Source organism: Hippoglossus hippoglossus, chromosome 7 (genome assembly GCF_009819705.1).
Source record: "Hippoglossus hippoglossus isolate fHipHip1 chromosome 7, fHipHip1.pri, whole genome shotgun sequence".
NCBI classification, from domain to species: Eukaryota; Metazoa; Chordata; class Actinopteri; order Pleuronectiformes; family Pleuronectidae; genus Hippoglossus; species Hippoglossus hippoglossus.
In genome coordinates, this window is record NC_047157.1 from 10,674,719 (window position 1) to 10,698,253 (window position 23,535).

Genomic DNA, 23,535 nt, shown 5'->3' on the forward strand with positions numbered 1-23,535 from the left:
TGTCCATCTTCATGACAAGAAAAAGTTGTGTTTACACTTTTTATTCATCCTCTCTGTAGCTGAGCAGATCAAGACTTATTGGACACAAATAATTCCAATTAGGCGATTTAATCAAAGAAAAGAAAGTAAAGAAACAAAATACTTATATGTCAAGAAAAACAAAGGAGTTTGTGGATTCATTTAAGGTTTGATCAATAATGGAAAATATCAAATTTGAATGAGATTCTTCTTCTGTGTTGCTTTGATTCACTCTTTCTGATTTACTATAATATACAGCACATGAATCTTGACAGGGGGTTTCACTCTTTTGTGTCTCAGAAACTGGTCTGTTATTGTCAGTTGGTTCCACTAGGGAGAAACACCAAAATTAGAGATAAACCGTAATTGTCTGACACGGGATCTTTGTGCATGTTTACCCTGTAGATCTCCTCCTCTTCCTCTCCATTAGCATCTACTAGCCCATCCTCCTGCAGGTCACATGATATGGCTCGACGGATCTCTGGTCCCATGTCATGCAGCGTGCGCAGACCGGCCTGCAAAGAGAGCTGCTATGATACCAAACCAATCAGCCATTACAGGCTTTTTATCTATACTTACGTCTGGCGAAGAGGAAACTAAGTGATATTATTGGGATTTTTTTTGCAGGTGTATGAACGTGACTGTGCTGCTTTTAAAGACAAGACAACAAGAACAACTTTAAAAGAGTGGCTTCACCCAAATGAAAAATAAACAAATATCTTCTCATTCAGTGTGGTTGTAAAAGGGTTTCATAGGATGTAACAATATTTCTATCTTTAGAAACAGGACTAGTTCCAATTGAAACTTTACACAGTGTACTGTTTGCAGCTCTTTTGCAGTGAGATGTCATCCTGATCCCTAATATTTTGAATTGTATTTTCAATGCTGTGAGAACCATATAACAACTTATATCCACCTTCATTGTTCTGTGGTGGAGACAGACTGATATTCACTTAACACATCAACTTTGTGTGGTGTGGCTATTAAAATCTATGTTATTAACCGATAGACTGGAAATAAAGATGGACGACACGTCTCCAATTGTCCAGGAATGAAGCCAAAATATCCTGGTTATGAACGCTGTCATCTTGTGTATTTGGAGCGAGAGTCTGCGCAGTAATGATTGGAGACGGAGCCGCGGTGGCAAGTTTCGTCAATAAGTTCAAACAAATTTAAACCAAACTTACCAGAAAGAATAACCCATAAACAAACTGAATTACTGAAAATGACAGAAGCCATCTTTGAGAAAATGTATTTGTTGTGTATTTTAACTTTTTTGTATGGTTCCTGTCCCATCTGCTATGACCACAGCAACCGGCCACCAGGTGGCGATCGAGACACTTTGGCCTCACTTTTGGGGAGCTGTTGGCCATGTTTAGATACAGTCTATGGATTAAACCAATAGTTGATATAAAGGCTGATATAAAGGTTTCAGCGACACAAACTTTCAATTTAATTAACATTCAGTCGTTGACACTTTACTCACTTGTAAAGCCATGGTGGTGTTCAGCCTCTCCCACGAGGGCCTTCCCACAAGACCTTGCTCTTTGCGCCTCTTGAATTTCCTGAAGTAGTCCTGTATCAGGAAGGTGGCATAGAACTTCCCCACTGTTACCTCGTCATCTGAGTGAACAGACCAGACACACCAAAGCCTCCCAGATCAACACCACAGAACCTGAGTACCACAACACCTCAACACTGAAACGCTCTTTTAACAAAATCTCTCAATGGAGACGTCACCCACTACAATCAAACAGTCTAAGAAACAAACAGGGAGAAGACTATATCTTGACAGTGAGACAAAATACTTCTGTACCAATCAAAATGAAATTAATGGCAAGACACGTTAACTCTCAAAATGCAGCATCATCATAAATGTCTAGTCAAGGAGACCCTAGTTGAAGAGATCAACAGATACCAGCACTCAAACCACTTCCATGACATCTCCTGAGCAAATTGAAGAAACTGTGGTCTATGACTTAACTGCAAGTAACACGATGTGCCACCCACTGCTATGTATCACAAGTCAGGTCATGAGTTACTGTTGTGATGACACAAATTACGTTTTAAATCTACAGGTGGAGCTGAGTGTTAGTATTGGCACACACACACACACACACACACACACACACACACACACACACACACACACACACACACACACACACACACACACACACACACACACACACACACACACACATCTTTACCACACTGAGCCATAAGAAAACAGTCATATTCACTGTTAGTTCAACTAAATCTCACCAGCTCCTAACTCACACACCACTGCCACATTATAAGTCAACTGTAGAATTGACCACAGTTATTGTCAGAGACAGGGATGTGTGTGTGTTTGTATCCCAGACAAACAACATGATCTGTAGCGAGAAGCACATGCAAGAAGGCAGCAAAGTAAAGTAGTCTGGAGAAGCAGCGATGGTCAAACACGCAGCTCCCGTCACAGAGGAGAACACAGAAACTACATTAAGCCAGAGAGCAAGCTGTGACCACAAACACACACACACACACTCTCACACACTCTGCCATGCAGGGAGGCTAATCAAGCGTTGGTCTGATTCCCTCAGATAAAGATGTTTCTAAGCACTGGGGAGAGGCTCTTGAAAAAAAAGTGGCTGAATCACAGTGTGTATGAAATGTGTTTTTTTTTTCTTTCCTCATCACGTTTACTTGATTCGTTTTTAGCTGGAGAGGAATCGAGTAAAGGTGGTGGATGTAAAGTGGGATAGATGCTTAAAGATGGACTCATCATTTTTTCCAGTGAATCAAATAGAGCATGGAGCTTGATCTGATGTTGATCCATCTTCAAACACCGAACACATTTCTCTACAACACCCAACACAGCCAGACAGGAACTACAAAAGCCTCTGTTCAGAAAGCAAACCTTTTTTCACTTTGAGCCAGTGATATTTTAGGATTGCGTTTAACTGACTTAGTTGAGTAGATGGTGAGAAAATATTTTATGTTTTTTAAATAATGCATCAATCTGATGTGGACAGATCAACATACATAATGTTCTTTCCCCAAAAGTGAAAGAAGCAGATTCTGTTTCTAGACAGAGGCAGGTGAAGTTTTTAAGCCAGGTATCAGTCGTTTCATGCCACCAGACTAAAACAGAACTGCTCCAAAGAGCTCAGGACGGCAGAAAGAGAAAAGAAGAAAGGCCAGCGACAGTCACTGAAAGCAGAGGAAGCTTTGGAAGAGCGAGGCTTGGCAGAAAAGTTTTTAAAAAAGAAAGAGAAAGAGAGAGGGGTTAGCAAACTAATGCACACAGAGACATGCAGTCGAAATTAAATTTGACAAGTTCTAACAGCAGAGCGGAAGCAGAGCATATGTCTGGGAGGGCAGTGGAAAAACTTTCAAAGCAATGCTATTTTGAGGCTCGCGTGTGTGTGTGTGTCGTCAGTCTGCCAATATACACTCCATGACAAATCAACCTCAGTTCGTAGGAAACAGGATGTAAACATCTGATTATGATATGTGGAATGTTTTTGCACAACTGACAGAAAAACCATATGATCATATTCAGCAGTTTTCTTTTTGGTATTTTTAATTCTAAATGTTATGTAATCATGAATTAAACATATAATGGCACATCATACAGACAGAAAATCTGTTAAAAGAAGTGGTTTTGCATATATATATATATATGTGAACATATTAAAGCAATGTGCAAGCTTGTACTGTAGATACATATAACATACATGAGACAGGGGACAGACATGGCACTGGTTGTGGCCACATGCAACAAAATGTTTTAATTCTTGTTTTATGCAGCCTGTTCTTACTTTCTCTTTTAACTGCTAGTATGTGACACTTACCTTCAAAAATAAGATTCGCTGCAGGATGCCGTAATACCCTAAGTTACAGAACTAAAGGATTTAGAAAGTAATTTAAATATCTCACTGTGATGTATTTGTGCTGTTGTGCATTTATTGTTATCAATGTGTTCTGAAAGTATGTGGTCACTGCTGGCTGCACAATCAATTGTCTTTCTGGGATAATCAAGATACCTTAAACCTTGAACCTTGAACTACTGTTCAAACAAATGTATTTTCTCCTGCAACCACTCTCAACAGTTGAAGCATAAAATGAATATATACAAATAAAAGCAGCCTATGTATAACCCTCTTAGCATAAGGTGTGTGCATATCCAAATCTGATGAACTCTGACAAAACCAGCTAGAAGTTCACTCCCACCTAGTTTAACAAATTGATCAAAGAAACTAAAGTCCAAGGGGTTTTTAAGATGATTGTAAGAACGAGGCCTCAGCACAGACTGAAAACTTCATGAGTTTAGGTTTCATAAACGATTAAAAACATCAGCGCTAAATGTACAGTACACAGCTTTGTTTTTTTTAAACAGGTAGAGGAAGAGACACTGAAGAACCACAGCCAGAGATGACTGATAAACAAAACTGTGGAACAGCAGCTCAACTGTGACTGACTGACAGTGATAAGGAGAGTTTCTGTGAACTGAAGGGAAAGGAAATGGCAGCAGTCGAGTTTGTTCCCCTTGCTATCTCATTTGGTTGGCTGTGGTCGGCATTTCTCAAACCTTTGCTGAATTGAGAAATGCAAAAACAGGATGATGAAGGCATCTGATTGATCAACCGTCAGCAACAAAATTTACACTCTGTTCATTTGGACCCTCAAAAGGAAAAGCAGTCTAGGTAATGGATGGATGGAGCTTAGAGAGCAGTGGTTTTAGCTGTATGTCAGGGAAATGTTAATGCAAAGCAGCACATATTCAAATCAAGTGAGTGATAGAGTGAGGCCACAGTTTGAACTCTGAATAATGGTGATGATGATGTAATGACCACTGACCGCCTGCTGGGGGAACAACTTGGTCCAGCAGCTTCATGCTGGTCCTCTTCCAGATTTTTTTTATCACAGCTCTGAGCTCCTCATTGGCTTGCTCCAGATTTCCTGGAAAATGGCAGGAAAATGTGAGAAATGTAACTGGGGGGTAATTTTGGCTAAAAGCACCATTGACTGAAAAGCACACAATTGAATGTACAGTCGCTCTCTTTCACCAACACACACGATCACACAACACACACAACATCAGACAGAGGAAGTTACAATAAAGATTAAGAGCAGAACACTCCACAAATGCTGTTGCAACTGTATTGGATGTCTACAGCTCCCTCTTGTGGCAAGATGTGGGCTGAGCATACCCTGACCACAAAAAGGCCAAGACACAGGCACTGCTGAGAATGAAGGACTATTACAGGAAAGGGGAGTGTAGCAGGATGTGGTATGTATTCAAAAGATAGACTTTCTTGCATGCCAATCTACTAAAGCCACTTTATTCATGACCTCTACAGTCATTGTGGATCATGGGTAAACAACGGACCGAACAACTACCACTCACAATAACTTCATCATTACTCCTTTTGTTTCTCTTAAATTAATTTGTCTTTTTTACCTACATGGCTGGAAGCTGCACAAGGACACTGTTCAAAAGTCGTAATCAAAGTATTTTTTTTTTACTTTTAGCCTTGTTCTGATCTTACCGGCTATTGCAATAATTTATAAATGTTGTATTTTATCTTGTTTTTACTTACTTACTTGTGTAACATTTTATACTTTTGTACTGTGCTCTTCAAATTGCTTGTAACTGTTTCCTATTGGTTGCCTTCGATTTTAATCGTTGTAACGTTGTAACTGTGTTTTGAAAGGTGCTATATGAATAAAGTTTAGAATAATAATATCAATAATAATAATAGTTTTTTACTGCATCTCCTGGCAACAAACCAATAGTTCAGACTCACCCTCAGTCTTAATCTTGAGAGCAGTGCGGACCAGAGCAAACAAAGTGGCGTTAAACATGACAGTCCCGTCACTGTTCAGGGGCATGTTCATCGCCACCAGACGCTGCAACAGGATTCAAAGTACAGATCAATAATGAAGGCATCAAATGTGAAGTGAGTTCTGTGAAACTTATTTATCTACATGTCTAAACCCACCTTACAGGCCACCCTGTGTGGGCAGAGCTTGCCAAAGCCCAGTGGAGGCTGGATCCTCCTCAGCAGAGTCACCACGTCGAGGTGCTTTATCCTGCCCCTGACAACAGCATGGAGTCAAATAAAAGCTGTTACACCACAGAGAATAGTTTTTATTTACCACCAAACCGTTTATACTGATGCAAATATTTCTTCATAGTATTGAGAATACAGGAGAAATAACGGGAGAAACTATTTTTAGTTTTTTCCAAAAATGGGTCCTTTGCACTCACTTGGCTTCAGGATCGTATTCAGACCAGACCCGTTTAAACTCATCCAGGTGATGCGGCCCCAGAATAGACCAATCACGGGTCAGATAGTCAAAGTTATCCATGATGACAGCCACGAACAAATTGATGATCTGAAAAAAGAACGTGCAACATATTTTAGCCGTTTTAGTCATATCTAATCGTATACAGCAATATGAGAGCTGAGGTCCGAGCTGAAACATCACTGGCACGGTGAAGCACAGTGAAACATGTGAGGATTACCAGAAAAGCACAGAGCATGTAGAAGCTGATGAAGTAGATAATGGCAAAACTGCTGCCGCACGTTCTCTCCTCTCCGGGGTTGTAGTCGGACTCTGGGTCACACAGCTTCCCAGGCAGACAGGCCAGCATGATCTCCTGCCAGGCCTCACCTGTAGCACACCTGACATAGAACAATAATGTATTGACTATAAGAATGTATGGTCACTTAAAATGGCTTGTAACCAACAATTGGAGCTTCGCAAACACAAACACCTGAAGAGCATCAGGACAGCTTGAGGAAAAGTTTGAAAGTTGTTGTTGCGGTTGATTTGTGTTCCATCCACCATGGCTATTTTACCAAACACCTGATGGCAGACAGAGAAATGTCGTCCACAGAATCAGTCAGCTTGCTCTCAAATGACCCTGCAGTGTATCTGGTCAAGTTTTTCTGTAATTTTGAAAAACTGATAACATTTTACCTGCATTCCTATTACAGCATATATGAAGAATAACATGGCGATCAGGAGTGCAACATAGGGAAGAGCCTGGGTGAGAAAAAAGAAAGAGTCAGACTCCAAGTGATGCACATTATCAAACCACAATTACAGCACAAGATCCACTGATAACAAATTGTCTGGTTAAATCTACATTAGACCCCAAATGATATAGATTTTTAGGGGTCAATGTCAATTCCAATTTTTGTGAGAAAAATTTGGATACCCATAACTATCTGATATATATATAATTTTGGCAAGGGTTCCTAAGATGTTGTTATCAAACGCTTAAGACATAGAGATTTAAATATTTAATTTAGGTTTGATATTTTAGTTTTAAACAACAAATAACTATAAGTAAATTAACAAATACACAAATGTAAGCACTTATATCTCAAATGTTCATTACAACAGGCTAATTTCTATTTTATTTATGGCACTTATCTGTATTTTTCTTTTTATGTATGTACTGTACGTATGCCAGAATGAATTAGCTGCCTTGTCCTCTGCTGATTTCACCCTTTTTATCACATGGGCTCCATTTAGTTGCAAAGACAAATTTCCATGCAAGTGGACATGAAAGATTTTCTATTGATTCTATTCAATTCGGTTCAATTCTATTGTATTCTGTTCTATTCTACATATATCTTAGTTTAATTCAGGGAGATATTAGCACCAGACTCAAATCTCCAGATATTCTGAAGCACTGTGCAGTGTTTTTGTGCCTGATAAGCCTTAAAAGTCATATCTATGTTGTTCAAGCTGGATTTTCAGGTTTATCATGTTTTCATCTTCTTATTTTTACCACCCACACCAACAAAGAACCTTGTGTTTCCTTAATGTTGTGTTAATCTGAAACCGTTCTTAAGGCTTGATGTTCTGGCTTAAATCGAAATGAACTCGCCAATTATAACTGCAGATTCAAGAAGGATTTCTACTGGCTGCTTATCTTACGATCTCACCTGGAAAGACTTGATGAAGGTCCACAGCAGAGTCCTGATGCCCTCCCCTCTGCTCAGCAGTTTGACCAATCGCATCACTCTGAACAGGCGGAAGAAGGTGATGGAGATGCGAGCACTGTCCTCTGTGTTCTGAGGTGGAGGAGGTGAAAGGTGATTACAAAAATGCAGAAGGAGGAGGCATCTTGTACCGCTCATTGATTCATGCAGTCAGTCATACATGCATTCTTCATGACAAATATTAGCTCACAAGCATTGTATTAATATGATGACATATTCTAGATTGGGATCTTTCGCCATCTCTGCAATGACAAAAATCGACATGCACGCAGAGATGACTGTGTCTTGAATAGCATGCCATTAACAGACCTGGACTGACACATACACTACAGTTAACTCTGAACAGCTGATTAAAAACAAGCAACATACAGAATTAACAGAAACAAACCAAAACACAAACTGTAACTGCTTTTTTTTACACCTGATACAAACACCAAAATGGATCTTTTCCTGTTTTGTTGTTACAATACAAACACACAAGACCCTCAAAGCAGTGCAATGTCCACACAATGCTGGTCACCTGACGGCAAACACTCAGAGAAGCTATGCTGAAATGACCAAATAACCAAACAGTGTTGCTGTTCACCCGGTGGTCATGCCATGCACCCAGACAGGACAACACGTCAGCTGAATGAAAGTGGAACCAAAATGCAACAAACCAGATGGAGTTGAAAAAAACGAGACTTTAACAAACACCGAGAGTTCAGTCACAAACCCTCATGTTTTATTGAATAACTGAAATCAGAGGTTCTGGAAGAAAGTATCTCAATGATTTCGGCGGTAAGTGACTGACAGAGAGTGACAACGGAAAGATCTTGACACTTTCAGTTTTCCATTAACACAAAAGGAAAGGGTGACGGGATTTAATAAAGGATGGGGGGGGTACTTCTTACCCCTGGCTCCACTATCACCTTGACGACAGGAATGGCTGCCGACTTGAAATCAAAAGCCTAAGGTTAATCCAAGTTACACAAACCAGCTGTGCAGCACCAGAACGTTCAGGGGTCAGTGCTGCTGCAAATATTATCTCATATCAACGATATCTTTGACCTATTTAACAGGTTATCACACGAAAAACACTTCACTTACACACAGCACCATTTCAAATTCATCCCACGGACAAGAACATCATGTGGTAAAGCCCACCAAAGCTTTACCACATCATCTCAGCACTGACAGACATGAGAGGCAAGTGTACGACTGTGAAATGAAACTGTAGTTTAACTGAACAACAATAAGGAGAAGACACTGATACACATGATCATATTGTTTGTTTTGTTTTATCATTACTAATGTCTTCGTACAAGTTCCCTGAATACATCTGACATTTTAACAAATGATTTTGGAATCTGTGCTGTATGTAATCCAATATTTAAGATACTCAACTGGTTTCTATTTATTTCAAATTATGCAATATTTCAGTGACATTGTAGTTTTAATGGCAAAGCTGAAATCCCTTTCTGTTGCTGTCTGACAATCAAATTTGACACTTAAAAGTCAAATAATTTTAAATAAACATCATGTGAACAATTGTATTCTCTTTAACAGTGGGTAAATTATGTGATATTTCCAAATCTAGAGGTTGTGTGCGAGGAAAACAAAATCTACAGGAAATGACATTAAGATATATAATCAATTTAAAAGAATGAATACACTGGTATTGTTTGACTCCGCACAGCACAGCACCTACCAGTAGATGGGGTACTGTCAGGGGATATTTTCCCTTTAGCTGTAACTCAAATGTCACATTTATTTTGTACATTAGAACGTTTCCTAAAATCTGATCATAAATAGTGAGTTTCTCCTCAGACATTCATTCAAAACAAGTGACTGAACAGGAAAAACAAACACCTTCACACAGACAAGCCTTCAACAAGCATGGAGTCAAACCAGGACAGAGTGGCCTTTCCAGCATCACAGCAGATTCAAAGAGATAACAAGCAAAACAATCTGGCCCAAATTCGTAACGCTGCTTAACAAACTGAATTTTCTTGTTACTAAAACGGGCTCAGAAGTACAATTTCATATGTTAATCTACACAAGGTATTTTTTTGTGGCAGTCATATGTGCGAACATTAGTAGTTTGATATATTCTTAAAAGTTTGACTTTAATTTGTTCTCAACATTTCAAACTTATTAATGATTAAAATAAAAAGGCTCCTCTGATTTAGTTTAACTTTATTCTCAACATTTATGGAAAACAATTCTTGAAATTAAAAATGAGAAAAAATCTTTCTCTTGCAATTATATTTTTACTTTAACGTAACTTTGTCAGCTTGGGTCTCTCAATCAAAAGAATAACTAAAGACCTCAAAGCAGTGTGGGATCATGGGAGTTATTGTCTTCACCACCATTGCCGATCAAAATCTACCTGACACGACTCAGGAACATGTACATGGATGAGGTAACCAACTGGCTAACTGGCTTCTGAGGTGTTTTTCCATTGTCATACATCGTTTGCACCGGAAGTTATACCAGAGATGGGTAAAACCATGGGAGAGGTGGATATGACACAATTAAATGGCGACCAGTATGAAACAACCTGTTAGCTTGAATACAATTTAGTACTTCTCTGGGTTTAAATGTTGTTGGAAACATTCTGGATAATGTAAGTACACAAGTTAACAAAATGTATAACATGAGTCTATATTTAAGCCTGACCCAATACTTTAATGCAGAGTGTGTCATGCCTCTCATAATACGAAATACCACATTAGTTAACCAATTTCACTGCATCATGAGAGGGTGGTTTTATGCCAAATGTAAAGACCATTAGTTTAGCTATTCAAATATTGTGATTTTGAAAGCAGCTCTGATGCTAGAGCAAGGCCCCCTCAGATGGGACGGTCACAGTAAGACTGTATGATGTGTGATAAATGACTACTTACATTGATCTCAGTGATGGCAATGTCAACCACGCTACCCACAACAATTAAGGCATCAAACGTGTTCCATGCATCAGCAAAATAGTTCTGAGAGCACAAGCAACAAAGACACAGAAAAAAAGAAAGAGAGAGACAACAGAGAAAGAAAGAGAAGGAAGAGGAGGTAACAAAAAATAAAGAAAAGAATTATGACAGATAGAAAGACGAGAACATCAAAAAGTTGTGTTTTGATATAACAGAGTGAGGTTGAAAGTCAAATCCTTCCTGCCACTGATTCTGTGAGAGTCTAACATGTTTAATTTACAGAGATATTCTTCACTTATTCCATATCTTAAATGAACTGTCTGTCCTATTTTTCTAATTTCTACTCTGACTGATAGAGTGGCAGGTTGTAAGAAATTATCACCGCAGTCTTAAAACTAAACAATTCAACACGATTGAATCAGTATAGACGAGTAAATTAATGTGATGCCTATGAAGCCATATCGTAGTTGTAGTGGATGGGCATTTTTCCAGCTCGTTTGCGTGTATTAAGTCTGTGGTGCTTATCAACTATAAATCAGATTCAGCAGAATTCAAGAGTAGAAACTTGATCAAGCCGACTTAAAAAGATAAATCAAAATTAGGACAGGGAGTAAGGGAAGGAGGAAAGGTGTGAAGGAAAGAAAACAGGAGAGCGGCAGCAGCAATGGGAGAGCAGGAAGAGTTTTACATACGGACGTCTTTCTACCTGGCTGAGTATGATGTCGACAACACTGCCAATCACCACCAGGGCGTCGAAGACGTTCCAGGCGTCCCCGACATAACCCTGAATACGGCAGCATGCACAGCCAGCAGGAGAGGAGGGGTTGAGAGGTTGCGGGAGAAGTGAAGGGTGAGGATGAGGAGAAAATGGCAGTGGAGTCACAGCCGGTGTGGCAAAGAGCCCACGAGTGAGCAGCGTCAAGGAGAACCAGAGGGGAGGGAAGAGAGACAGGAAGAGTGGATGAGGGCTGGGTTAAAAGGGAAAGGGAGATCTAAAGGAGAAAAGTCTGAACAGGAGGCTTTAAGGAACAATACATATATATATATATATATACATGTATATGTAGGTACAGGAGAGGAGAGGAGAGGAGAGGAGAGGAGAGGAGAGGAGAGGAGAGGAGACTTACTCTGGGTTTGAAGGCGATGAGCTTGAGGATCATCTCCACTGTGAAAACTCCAGTAAAGACCATGTTGAGGACGTCCATGGCGTAATTAAAAAGATGAGACTGACCATGGTGCTGGAAAGAGACAGGCTGATCAGAGACTGATAGATACTGTATGTAGTCTAACTGTATGTGTATACTGGTCTCCATCATCTATTTAAACTCAGATAAATCTGATAACAGAGAGTTCGTTAAACTCATAACTGCAAACAAGATTATATTTATAAGTTATATTTTGATGTATGTATTCAGATCATAAGGTAGGAATTGCATGTAGCATTGAGGGATTTATAAAATAAATCATCCTTTACATCAATAGACTTGAATTAATCATCAACTGACCCCATCAGCTAGTTTATGTTCATTTTCTAAAAGGGCCAAAGAGAGAAAACACTTACCTGTATAGACAGACACAAGGTGTTGAGGATGATCAGGACAAACATGACGTATTCAAACCCAGTGGAGTTGACCACATACCAGAACTTGTACTGGTAGGGGTTTTTGGGGATGTAGCGTCGCAGAGGACGAGCTTTAAGAGCGTATTCCACACACTGACGCTGCGGTGGTCATGAGAGCAGGTGTGAAGAGACAGAGACAAGGACACTCAGCAACAAAGGGATATAAAACATAGTTTCTTTGTGTGTTGTGATAAAGATTCTGATTGTATATGAATTGAGGCATTTTCAGCAGACTATACGTATGTAAATCGTAGACTGTATATAGAGATGGACGATGCATCTTCACTTCCTCCCACTATCCAGAAATTAAGCCAAAATATCCCTGATACGAGCGTTGCCACCTTAGGTATCGAGGTCCCTCCGATACACGCACTGGACTGATCGCGAGTCAGTCTCAGCTGTCAATGATGATTTATTTTAGTTTTTATAGCATCAAATAAGAAATATAAACCAAATATCAGTGTGATAAGAACTACCTAAAATTACCATCTTTGAGAAAAAGTCATTGAACATGTACTTTGACTTTGTATTTTGGTCCATGTCCCATCTCTTAACATGGAGGAGGCAGGGTTTATGACCTCTACTGTAGCCAGCCACCAGATGAGGATCAAGACACATTAAGGGAGCAGTCATCTCGAACATCTTTATACAAAGTCTTTGATCTATTCAACACGCACACACTAATACACACACACTGTACCTGGTTTTTGTCCAGCTCACAGTTCTTGTACTCCTTCTCCCCCTGCTCCTGGAAGGTGACGATAACGAAACCAACAAAGATGTTCATCATGAAGAAGGCAATGATGATGATGTAGATGATGAAGAAGATGGAGATCTCGATGCGGTAGTTGTAGATGGGACCCATGTTCTCTTTATTGGAGTCGATGGCCTTGTACAACAGTCTGCAGGGACGCATAACAAAGAAAGTCAAGTCAAGATGGTGGACAGTATTTAACTATATCAACTCTGCATATGTACTTTGTGTAAAAGAAATAAATACTCCAGGATGCTGGAAGTAGGGGTTCTGAGGGGGCTGCAGTAACCCCTACTGGCAAGGGGCTGTAACTGCAGTAAAGTTTACAAAACAAATACATAAAAAAACTTAGTCGAGGTTTAACATATTTGTATGTAATATTTGTAATATTTTTTTTCTGTTGTAGAATATTTACTATATTTTTGTGTTGACTATCTGATGCTCAATTGTATAATATGATGCAGACTACGTGAGGCGTGATCTGACAGGATCATTAATTTTAGTTTGTAGTAACAGTGGGTTGGATATGTCTCAGAATAGAACCTCTGATTAATGTAACTGCCCTAAAGCCATGTTTGTCTGTTGTTGTGTTAAATGTTCTTAAACTGGTATAGAATATTTTGGGCAATTCATATTAATAAAAAAATCATGAATGATACATTGCATTTAATAAGAAAACATTATACAGTCTTTCTGGCAACAGCCCCAACTCTGACTGACTTCCCTGTAAATTCTTCATGCCTGCTCAAGTTTTTAGCAACAGAACATTTTCATTCAGACAGAGATAAAAGTGAATAATTATCAATCATTAAATAAATACAGAGTCTTGCTGTTATTCTCTTATAATGATAGTCTAATCGGAGTTGTGCCTCAGACCCAGAGCGGAACTTACGTGGGCCATCCTTCAAAGGTGGAGACGGTGAAGAGCGCCATCATGGCCATGAGGACATTGTCAAAGTTGAAGTCACTGTTGTGCCAGATCCTCTCCTTCACCATGGGCATCACCGTGTGCATCGCCGTGTGTATCGCCGTGTCCCCATTGTTGTAAAGAATGTATGTACCCCTGAGATTTAAAGACGAAACTTTAAACACACAGAGATGCTCAGGCAAATACACAGAGCTGGAGAGAGAAAACAAACTCACTTGCACTCCTCCGGGCTGGACTTTGCATCATCTGTGCATCGATAAAATTTCCCCTTTATTAAAACAACAACGGAGAAAGTCAGAGGATTTAGAAAGTCAGAGGCTTATTTTTTCACTTTTTTCAACTTCTATACAACTATTTGATGTTTTACAGAAGAAGAACCAGTTGATTTGCACATCCAGAGAGACAGCAGTTATACATCAGGTGTGACACATTTTCCCTCAACACATTTCTGCAATGTACCTTAAAGAGCTGTACACCGATACAAGCGAACATAAACTGCAGCAGGGTGGTGACGATCATGATATTGCCGATGGTCCTGATCGCCACAAACACACACTGGACCACATGCTGAAAGAGACACACAATAATTCGAAGTTAATAGGAATACACGCTAGTGTGTAGCAACCATAGAGATACACACTGCACTGTGTTGTATTATTTTCATTCTGACCTTGAGTCCCTTGGCTCTGTTGATGGCCCTGAGTGGACGGAGGACTCTGAGAACACGGAGAATCTTCACTACGGAGATAGCAGAGGACCTGTGGAAGACGCAAACACACACCAGAGGATCTAGCAGAGCTTTCCAATTTCACACTTTTGTAACTTGTACTTTGAAAAGGGTAGTAAACTAAAAGTACGTCCCCTGACAGCTCATCTCTTTTCACCTAGAACAGATTTTAGTTTAAGTTAAAAAGTAACATTGTTTGTTTGAATAATTGTTTTTTTCACTTCTCCTGTATTTCGTATCTAGTGTTTATTTTGTCCTGTAGGTTTCCATGTCCTACTTGTTTCATACTGAAACACAGCAGCAACAGTAAAATGTGATTCATACTCATCACAGCACAAGCTGAGCTTCAGTTATTGGACTTTTTCTTGACAGAGTGACTTCCAAGAGTCCTGCTTTTCTGTCCTCGCAGTGACAACGAGACACGATAAAGGCCGAGAAGAGGCCATAAAGACATCCAGCACATAAGTTAAACAACAGTTAAACAACATGTTAATTAGAGAGCTTCCGATATGCTGGTTGGTACCTTTAAAAAGAGACATCTTAACAGTATATTCCTGTTTTCAGTCTCTGTGGTAAACTAAGCTAATCAGCTGCAGTTTCATTTTTAATGAAAAGACACGAGATAAGAAGATAAGATAAGATAAGATAAGATAAGATAAGATAGTGAAAAGTTAAGTCAAGACAATAACCTGTTACTGGTGAGTAACTGAATGATACTTACTGAATGCCGAATGACACCAGAGACACACCAACGACCAGCAGGTCTAAAAGGTTGAAGTAGTTTCTACAGAAAGCTCCTTTATGAAAGAACGCTCCGAATGCCGTCATCTGGACACATGGACAGAGGACAGACTTAAACGTCAGGACTGGAGAAGACACATCTGCCATTCAACACATTCACACAGAGACAGTCAGGCTGAAATGGGATTTTGACTCTAACAATGATTTTAATGATCTGTTACCAATTTTTTTTACAATATTCATTTTCAAAAGAATATTGTATTTGAACCAAAATTTTAGTTGTTAAATTATCCTTTTAAGTTCAAATAAATGTTTTCAATTTAAAACATTAGACTTAAAGACAACAGTGTAGAATGCGATCTGAGCTGCAATTTCGTACTAAAATCAAACTATATTGATTATGTTGCAGTTTTTCAGTAACTAAATAAATATTATATTAATTATTATGTTGAAAGTTACATTAGTTTAAAGCAATACTTCTATTTCTTACTATTGTTTGGTTAAATACTTAAACAATTAAAAAGACTGGATTTACAATAACAAATGCTACAATTTGAAAGATATTGTGGTCAGCCACAAACACACACACACACACACACACACACACACACACACACACACACACACACACACACACACACACACACACACACACACGTTTGTACTTCAATCTAAGTGAGGACACTCATTGGCATAATGCATTCCCTAGCCCCCTACCCTAATCTTAACCATCCAAACTAAACGCCAAACACAACCCTAACCCAAACCCTGATCTATACCTAATTCTAACCCTAACCCTAAAACCAAGTCAACAGTCCATTAAAGGTTCACAAAGTGAGGACCGGCCAAAATGTCCTCACTTTCCCATAATGTCCTCACTCCATAGGTTGTGTGCTCAAACTGGTCCTCACAAAGATATCTGTACAAGAGCACACACACACACACACACACACACACACACACACAACTAAACCGATTATAAACAATTCAAAATGTTCAGACAAGGCAGGTCAAAAGCCACTAAACTAATTTCTGATGCAGATTAAGCCAGAAACAGCACTGAAACAGAGCCCTTAATCTTCTTCTGATATAATTTTTTTTTTAACTTAAACCATAATACATAAGGATTAACCTGTTGGGGGCATGCAGACAGCAAAAGGGGTAAAGCAAGAGGACTGAATTCTAACAGTAAAGATAATGTTGTTTGTGGATTTCTTTAGAAATACTCTTTGAAAGTGCATTAAGCAAAAAAAACAAACAGGTAAATATAAGGATGGGGCAAAGGGACGTAAGTTTAAGGCTATTTTCAAGTCTCTCTACAGTTCAGAATATTTCAAATTTAACGTCTTTCTTTTTGAAAAAAATGTCATATGGTAAACTGGTCGAGGATGAAGGTTGGGGGGGGGAAGTGGGCTGTGATGGAAAAGTGACTGACAGACAAAGAAAATATCTGACAAAAAACATACGAGCTTCACGTTGACAGATTGGCGCCATGACAACACGACAAGCAGGCAGCCATTTTACTTTAAAAAATATCGAGACAAAAATGAGGGGAGAGAGGATGTGTTCACCAAGCTCGGAAGAAATGGGTTGTTACCGAGGCAGCACAAAGAGTTTTTTACCTTAATAAGGATCTCAAATGTAAACATACTAGTGAAGACATAGTCTGCATAGCCTAGGATCTGAGGAGGCAATAAGAGTGACATAAGCACGCAGGGTTACTGAAGCTCTACCCAGCACAGCACAACACAGCACGCAAAGGACATTTACCTTCAACAGGATCTCAACAGTAAAGATTGCGGTGAAAGCATAGTCAAAATAACCAAGTATCTGCAAGAGGTAATGCACAAGTTCGAGTCATTGCAGGAAAACAGCACAGTGAATGAGCTATCAAATACTGTAGAAGAGCTGGAGATACAGTAAGAGTCAAACACAGATAATACATCAATTCATTCCTACATATCGAAGCTGCACTAGGTAATTTTTTATGTAAACATGTACAACTCACACACCAACCCTGCCTCCTCTCTGTTGCCTAAATTAAATTCTTAAAGGAGACATATTACACTTTTGCAGTTTTTCTTTCCTCTTTCTTTTCCTCTAGTTTGTTTGTCAAGAGTCTTCAAACACTTGAAATGGGAGCCCTATAGAGACAGAAGCTCAAACCAAACGTTTCAGACAAAGGCTGAAAAGAGGAGCTGCAGCAACAGGCAGTATGAGGAAAGTAAAAAATGTTACCTTTCCAATAATACAATTATGGATACTGAATATAAACCTAATATGCCTCTTTTAAGTTTGTGAACAGTAGGGGCAGGTTTTCTCTGAGCAAAGAGTGTGTGAATAAAGATTTTATATAGACAATTTTAAAATCACAGACTTGCCAAAGGTACATTTTCAGCCTACAGTTCTAGGGTTGTTGTTTTTTTAAATCAGAGGAGGTATTTGTGCCAAGCCATGCTTTGAACAGCTATGAGCAGTCAAGTGTTTTTATCTGGTAAAGTTGTTTATATTGATAATGTGTTGGAAATGTCCAAATGTACAAACCACAGTAAAAGTCTGTGACCTAATGCTGTTTTCATCTCAAAGATTTTTTTTCTTCTATTCACACTATCCCTCTCAGAAATATTTTTAAATTCCACCAACTTAAGAGTGCACTAGCTGAATATGTCCATACACATATAGTTGATATTAGTCAAGTTTTATATATAAGATATACGAAAAGCACTGCTGATAAAGCTCCACTAACTTAAGTGATGAGTAAACAGTCAAATTAAAATTACATCTGAAAGTACAAACAGGAAAACATGACTGAAACAAAAACCAAAAAGACATAGGTAGAAGCTACAAATGTACTTAGAGCTGAACACAGATACTTTACTAAAAGAGCTTTCCCTCTAATCTCCAGCAGAGACACGCACGAGCTGATCTGCTGTGCACACAGCAAGGAGGAGACGTCACAGCTTGGCTGTGGTTGGCCCTCCTGCCACGCAGGACCGCAGCGGTGCAGCTCACTGTGGTTATATCTCCTGCTGTGAGGCTGTCGTAGCAACACATGTCATCACGGCTTGGCTTGGCTCGGCGCAGCGAATGCACATGTAGGACCACGTCTGTTATGAGCACTTTGTTGTCAACACATTACATAACTTCTGAGTGAAGAAATCCTGAAATGTACCAGCTGCTAACATTAGATATTGCCTAGTGCAGCTTGTTTTTGTTTGTAGAAATGTAAGTACACATAATTATAACAATGTAACATGATGGTAACGTGTATTATGCAGAATGCAGTGCTGTGAAGCAGTGATATTAGTAAGGAAGCAAAACATTTTCAGACCAGAACCTGTTTATAGAGATGGACGTCATGACTGCTCTCCAAAAGTGAGGCCAAAACCTCATGATCACCCCCTGGTGGCTGACGGCAGTATGGGTCATAACCCTTCCTCCTCCATGTTAGTGAATGACGAATAGTACATTTTAAATATATTCTTCTCAAAGATGGTTTCTGTCATTTAAGGTCGTTCTTATCATACTGATGTGTGTCCAAGTGTTTTTCCAGTAAATTTGGTTTTAATTAGTTATTTGATGCTATAGAAATGGGGAGAAATGTCATCATGGACAGCTGAGATTGATTTGTTATTGGACAATTACTGTAGGTCACAGGTATAACTAAATAAACATGACTTCCCAGCAAGTGTTAATACTTTTTCAGTGTAAAATTTCACATTGTTTGAGTTACAGTAGATATTTTGACCTGTCAAAGCACAAGTGTCCCTAAAAACAATGACAATTGCTCTGTTTTTTCAGGAAGCCATGCTAGTGTGAAAACCCTGACAGTGATGCAAATAAAGGGGATTCAGTCATTGTTAATATTATTATTTATACATGTACGTTTTATGTCAAGATATCTGCACGTCAGCCAGTTGTCAGCTACAGTGACTTCCACATATAAGTGAAACAGCCTTTCAGGGATATTAAAGTCTGCAGTGCCTGTGGTTTTTTACGTACAATATTGCGAGCAGAGAAGTTGCGTATGGGGTCCTCGGCAGCCAGAGAGACAGAACTGAGCATGATGAAGACCAGGATGAGGTTGGTAAAGATCTGATGGTTGATCAGCTTATGGCAGAACACACGAAACCTACAGGGAGAGAAATAAAAAGAGGAGGGAGAAAAAGGCACAGAGTACATAACATAAGTATTACATATTTTTAGCCTTTTTTTATTTCCAAATTTTTGTGACTGCTATTTTTTATTTAAAAGTTGTTTTTTTTACACACTGAAACAGGTTGAGTGTTAAGTTCCTGTGCCAAAGCATCGTGCCTGACTCACGGGTTTTTGCTGCTGAAGATGAAGAAGGCGCTGCCCTCCGGGATGGGTGGAGTCTTCTCCTTGATAGTGAGTTCAGAAAGCCTCTGGGGGCGGGGTCCAGGGGCCACTTCTGGAAGCTCTTCATTATCATGATCAACGTTACACACTTTGAAAGAAGCAGAGTTATTTATTATTCGAATGTGATAACAATCCGACTGTTTTATTTGTCGATATGTTACTGAGGCTTAGAGCAAATGAAAATGTTGATTCATTGTAGATAATTTTTACAAAAAAAGAAGTAGAATTGTGTACATGAATTGAGTTGTTATTACCTCAGCCAAGTAGGTTTTGATCTGCGTTTGTTAGCAGGATTATGCAAAAACTACTCAACCGATTTCCATGAAATAGAGGGGTGGGGCTTGACCCAAGGAACAAACCACTACATTTTGGTGTGGATGGGGAAGGGGGCAGATCCAGAATAATTCTCACAGAATAATTAATTTAGCTTGTTGAAAACAATCAGCCATGTTCAGGGATCTAAAATTTATGAGAATGCGCAATTTGGTGATCCACATAAAATCCTGGATCTAAATTTAAATGAGGGTTCATAAGGGGACTGTTGGGCCTTGGTGGAAGTATACACTCCTCTAAATGCCATTCAAGTTGAAAATATGCTGTGAAAGTTGTATCTAACTGCACAAACTAATTTCTAAATGAAGGATCACCAAAATCTAATAACTAATATAGAAGGGCACTCCATACCTGACCAAATTTCTGGATCTGCTCCAAAATTGAATGGGTTCTTCCATGGGTCCGGCTCCACCCATCCACAAATTTCATGGAAATCAATTGAACAAACAACATAACCGCCTTGGCAGAGGAAATAGTTATTTCCCAAGCTCTTCCCCTTTTAATAAATACAGCTGATTTGAAATCCAGTATCCAGTGCATATGTTTGTTTAGTAGTGCACAATACAATATTCAAAGAGGACACGACTTCAGGGAGGTTTTGCTCCTTGTCTGTACTAAATGTGGTCTTAAACTCAAGTAGAATTTGACATATTTATTTATTTATTTTCAGCAAATTTGCTCTCAATACCATTGGGGCTGCTTAAGTCATTAAACACTGGATAAACAACAGTAGAAACAGTTTTACCTGGCGAGTCGATGGCAGGATACAACTCTTTGTCTTCCTCTAGCATGGCGTCTGCTGGCATCTATAGATTGAGATTAGGTTATTCTTTTTGAAAATGTACACTTTCTGAGATGAAAACTAGATCAATGATTCAGATATGTGGTCACGATTTGACAATGTATCAGTAAAATCATACAATTTCCAAGATTCATGCAGAAAAACTCAAGCCCCTGTCTGTCTCTTACCTTGGTCTCGCCATCACTGGCTTCTGTTATTTCCACTCTATTGTTATCTGTGCTTGTATCCCTGTTTGAGACACAGAGAGAGAGTAACTTACGAGGCAGATAGACACTTATTCCTGCCTGGGGAAAGTGCTTGTGACAAATGTCTACACAAACTATTAAACAGCAAGTGTGAACAAAAATTATAATGTGAAATATTGAGGTGTGCTCAGCTGTACTTGGCACTGTTCTTCCTCTTCTTGGCCTCCTCTTCCTCCTTCTGTGCTGTGTTGAGGCTCTCTGCGTCTGCCAGGTTGTCGACGGCGATGGCCAAGAAGACGTTCAGTAGGATGTCTGGTCATGTGACTTAAGGACAGAACGCTGACCAACACGATGAATATAAAATAAAAAACAAATCCACCAGGACGTTGTGAATATGGGACAATGTCAACTGGCTCAATATCAAAACACAACTTATTAACACATGCATGTGAGAAAATGTGGATTTTTGTTTTCATGTTTTATCATGTGTGTGTGAATGTGTGTGTGTTTGTGTGTGTGTGTGTGTTAGTAGGCAGTAGGATACAATTTCCACAGATGAAGAGGATGATGAAGTAAATACAGACCACCATTCCAGAGGAGGACGGACCACCGTACGCCATGATACCATCATACATCACTGTGTTCCAGTCTTCTCCTGTCAAGATCTGGAGAACATGATACAGAGCCATTTCAGTTATTTCACAGCAATCATGAAACTGACGGAAAGTGTACTTAATAATCACCACACCCTCCAATTTAAATTATATTCCTCTCTGCCCTTTAAGCGGGTGCACTTGGAGACGCTCACATTGTTCATGCATCAAGACCTTAAGCTTTGCAAAAGTCATTGCACTTGAGCGAGTAGCAGTTAATAATTTCTATAGTCAGGAGTCTGACTCAAAATCCTCCCTGCCTGCACTGTGTGATTATGTAAACATGTTGTTATAAACATTCCTTTAAAAACATTTGGATTTGAATTGTAGTAAGCAAAAATAGTTTCTGATTGATGATTTAAAAATACAGTTCGTTATCTACCTACTAATTCGACAAGTCTGTCTGCTCCACACTTGGTCTGTGTATTGATAAGAGCCCAATGAGGTGCAGTGGCAAATGTGGTACAATTTGGACACACAATGAGTTCAATGTTATGAGATTTGAATAAACAGTTAAACAGCACTGCACTCCGTGGCGGCAGGGCTTTATAGTGCTTTATGTCAAGCTTTTATTTTTGAAAAGTTGTGAATTTGGGTCTGAACATTGTGTCGATTGCTTAACAGAACTGTGAAATAGACATCCAATGTATGAAAAATATAACACCAGTTCAGTAAATCATTCAAACTGATATATAAGCCACACACGTGAACAGTAATGAAAATAATTTCATTTTGTGAAAAACATCAACAGTAAAATCTTCAAAGGAAACAGGAACTTCACACAAAGCTCTGCATATTGTAGGTCTGTTTGAGGAGGGGCTCACTGATGATGACGAGGCATGGATAGAACAGGCACTGCTCTAGTATTTTGAAAAAATTCCAATAATAGTCTACTTTCCTAAGCAGAGAGCATTGTGTTGAGTTTGAATCTTGAATCAGTTCAAGCCTTTCTTGTGATCGGTTGTTACACATCCTGCAAGTTCTATCTGAGTGTTCTGAATAAAACCAAGCACCAACCTGGAACACGGTGAGCAGAGCCTGGGGGAAATTATCAAACGTGCTCCTCTTGGTCACTGTCTCATCAAAGTTGAACTTGCCCCCAAAGAGCTGCATGCCGAGCAGGGAGAAAATGATGATGAAGAGGAAGAGCAGCAGCAACAGGGAGGCAATGGACTTCATGGAGTTGAGCAGAGAGGCCACCAGGTTACTGAGAGATGCCCAGTGACTGGAGAGGAAAAGATATAGAATAACTTAGCAGAAGGTCAGACACAAAGAAAGCCAAGAAAATATAGAAATGCCAATACTGACAAACTGGTTAGTTTGGTTTCAATTAGTTGTTTGATGCTTAACATCATTATTGACAGCTGAAATTGACTTGCGATTAGTCAAGCGCTTGAATCGGCTGGACCTGAATACCGCGGCTCTAACCCCCCGATGGCTACTGCACAGACTCTGGCTTCAGATTACGTCATTGG

The 23,535-nt window shown here is 39.3% G+C and overlaps 1 protein-coding gene across 5 annotated transcripts in view; it reads right to left on the bottom strand.

Annotated features, from left to right (window-relative positions):
* The window catches only part of cacna1db (calcium channel, voltage-dependent, L type, alpha 1D subunit, b), a 69,705-nt gene that overhangs the window by 4,983 nt on the left and 41,187 nt on the right, over positions 1 to 23,535 (bottom strand). Inside the window, exons 15-43 of one of the 5 annotated variants that reach the window (XM_034591353.1) lie at positions 23,078 to 23,285; positions 21,952 to 22,072; positions 21,605 to 21,719; positions 21,390 to 21,450; positions 21,166 to 21,226; positions 20,031 to 20,175; positions 19,710 to 19,839; positions 17,478 to 17,537; positions 15,688 to 15,794; positions 14,910 to 14,997; positions 14,699 to 14,806; positions 14,455 to 14,507; positions 14,204 to 14,374; positions 13,258 to 13,459; positions 12,498 to 12,656; positions 12,064 to 12,174; positions 11,643 to 11,720; positions 10,916 to 10,999; positions 8,921 to 8,962; positions 7,971 to 8,099; positions 6,994 to 7,059; positions 6,788 to 6,879; positions 6,536 to 6,695; positions 6,278 to 6,405; positions 6,009 to 6,105; positions 5,814 to 5,916; positions 4,864 to 4,965; positions 1,505 to 1,641; positions 417 to 533 (exon numbers count right to left, since the gene is read on the bottom strand). In XM_034591353.1, the coding sequence (XP_034447244.1) occupies positions 417 to 533; positions 1,505 to 1,641; positions 4,864 to 4,965; positions 5,814 to 5,916; positions 6,009 to 6,105; positions 6,278 to 6,405; positions 6,536 to 6,695; positions 6,788 to 6,879; positions 6,994 to 7,059; positions 7,971 to 8,099; positions 8,921 to 8,962; positions 10,916 to 10,999; positions 11,643 to 11,720; positions 12,064 to 12,174; positions 12,498 to 12,656; positions 13,258 to 13,459; positions 14,204 to 14,374; positions 14,455 to 14,507; positions 14,699 to 14,806; positions 14,910 to 14,997; positions 15,688 to 15,794; positions 17,478 to 17,537; positions 19,710 to 19,839; positions 20,031 to 20,175; positions 21,166 to 21,226; positions 21,390 to 21,450; positions 21,605 to 21,719; positions 21,952 to 22,072; positions 23,078 to 23,285 (3,235 nt within the window). The remainder of the gene's footprint in view (positions 1 to 416; positions 534 to 1,504; positions 1,642 to 4,863; positions 4,966 to 5,813; positions 5,917 to 6,008; positions 6,106 to 6,277; positions 6,406 to 6,535; positions 6,696 to 6,787; positions 6,880 to 6,993; positions 7,060 to 7,970; positions 8,100 to 8,920; positions 8,963 to 10,915; positions 11,000 to 11,642; positions 11,721 to 12,063; positions 12,175 to 12,497; positions 12,657 to 13,257; positions 13,460 to 14,203; positions 14,375 to 14,454; positions 14,508 to 14,698; positions 14,807 to 14,909; positions 14,998 to 15,687; positions 15,795 to 17,477; positions 17,538 to 19,709; positions 19,840 to 20,030; positions 20,176 to 21,165; positions 21,227 to 21,389; positions 21,451 to 21,604; positions 21,720 to 21,951; positions 22,073 to 23,077; positions 23,286 to 23,535) is intronic. The other 4 variants (XM_034591354.1, XM_034591357.1, XM_034591355.1 and 1 more) reach the window with 4 other exon arrangements.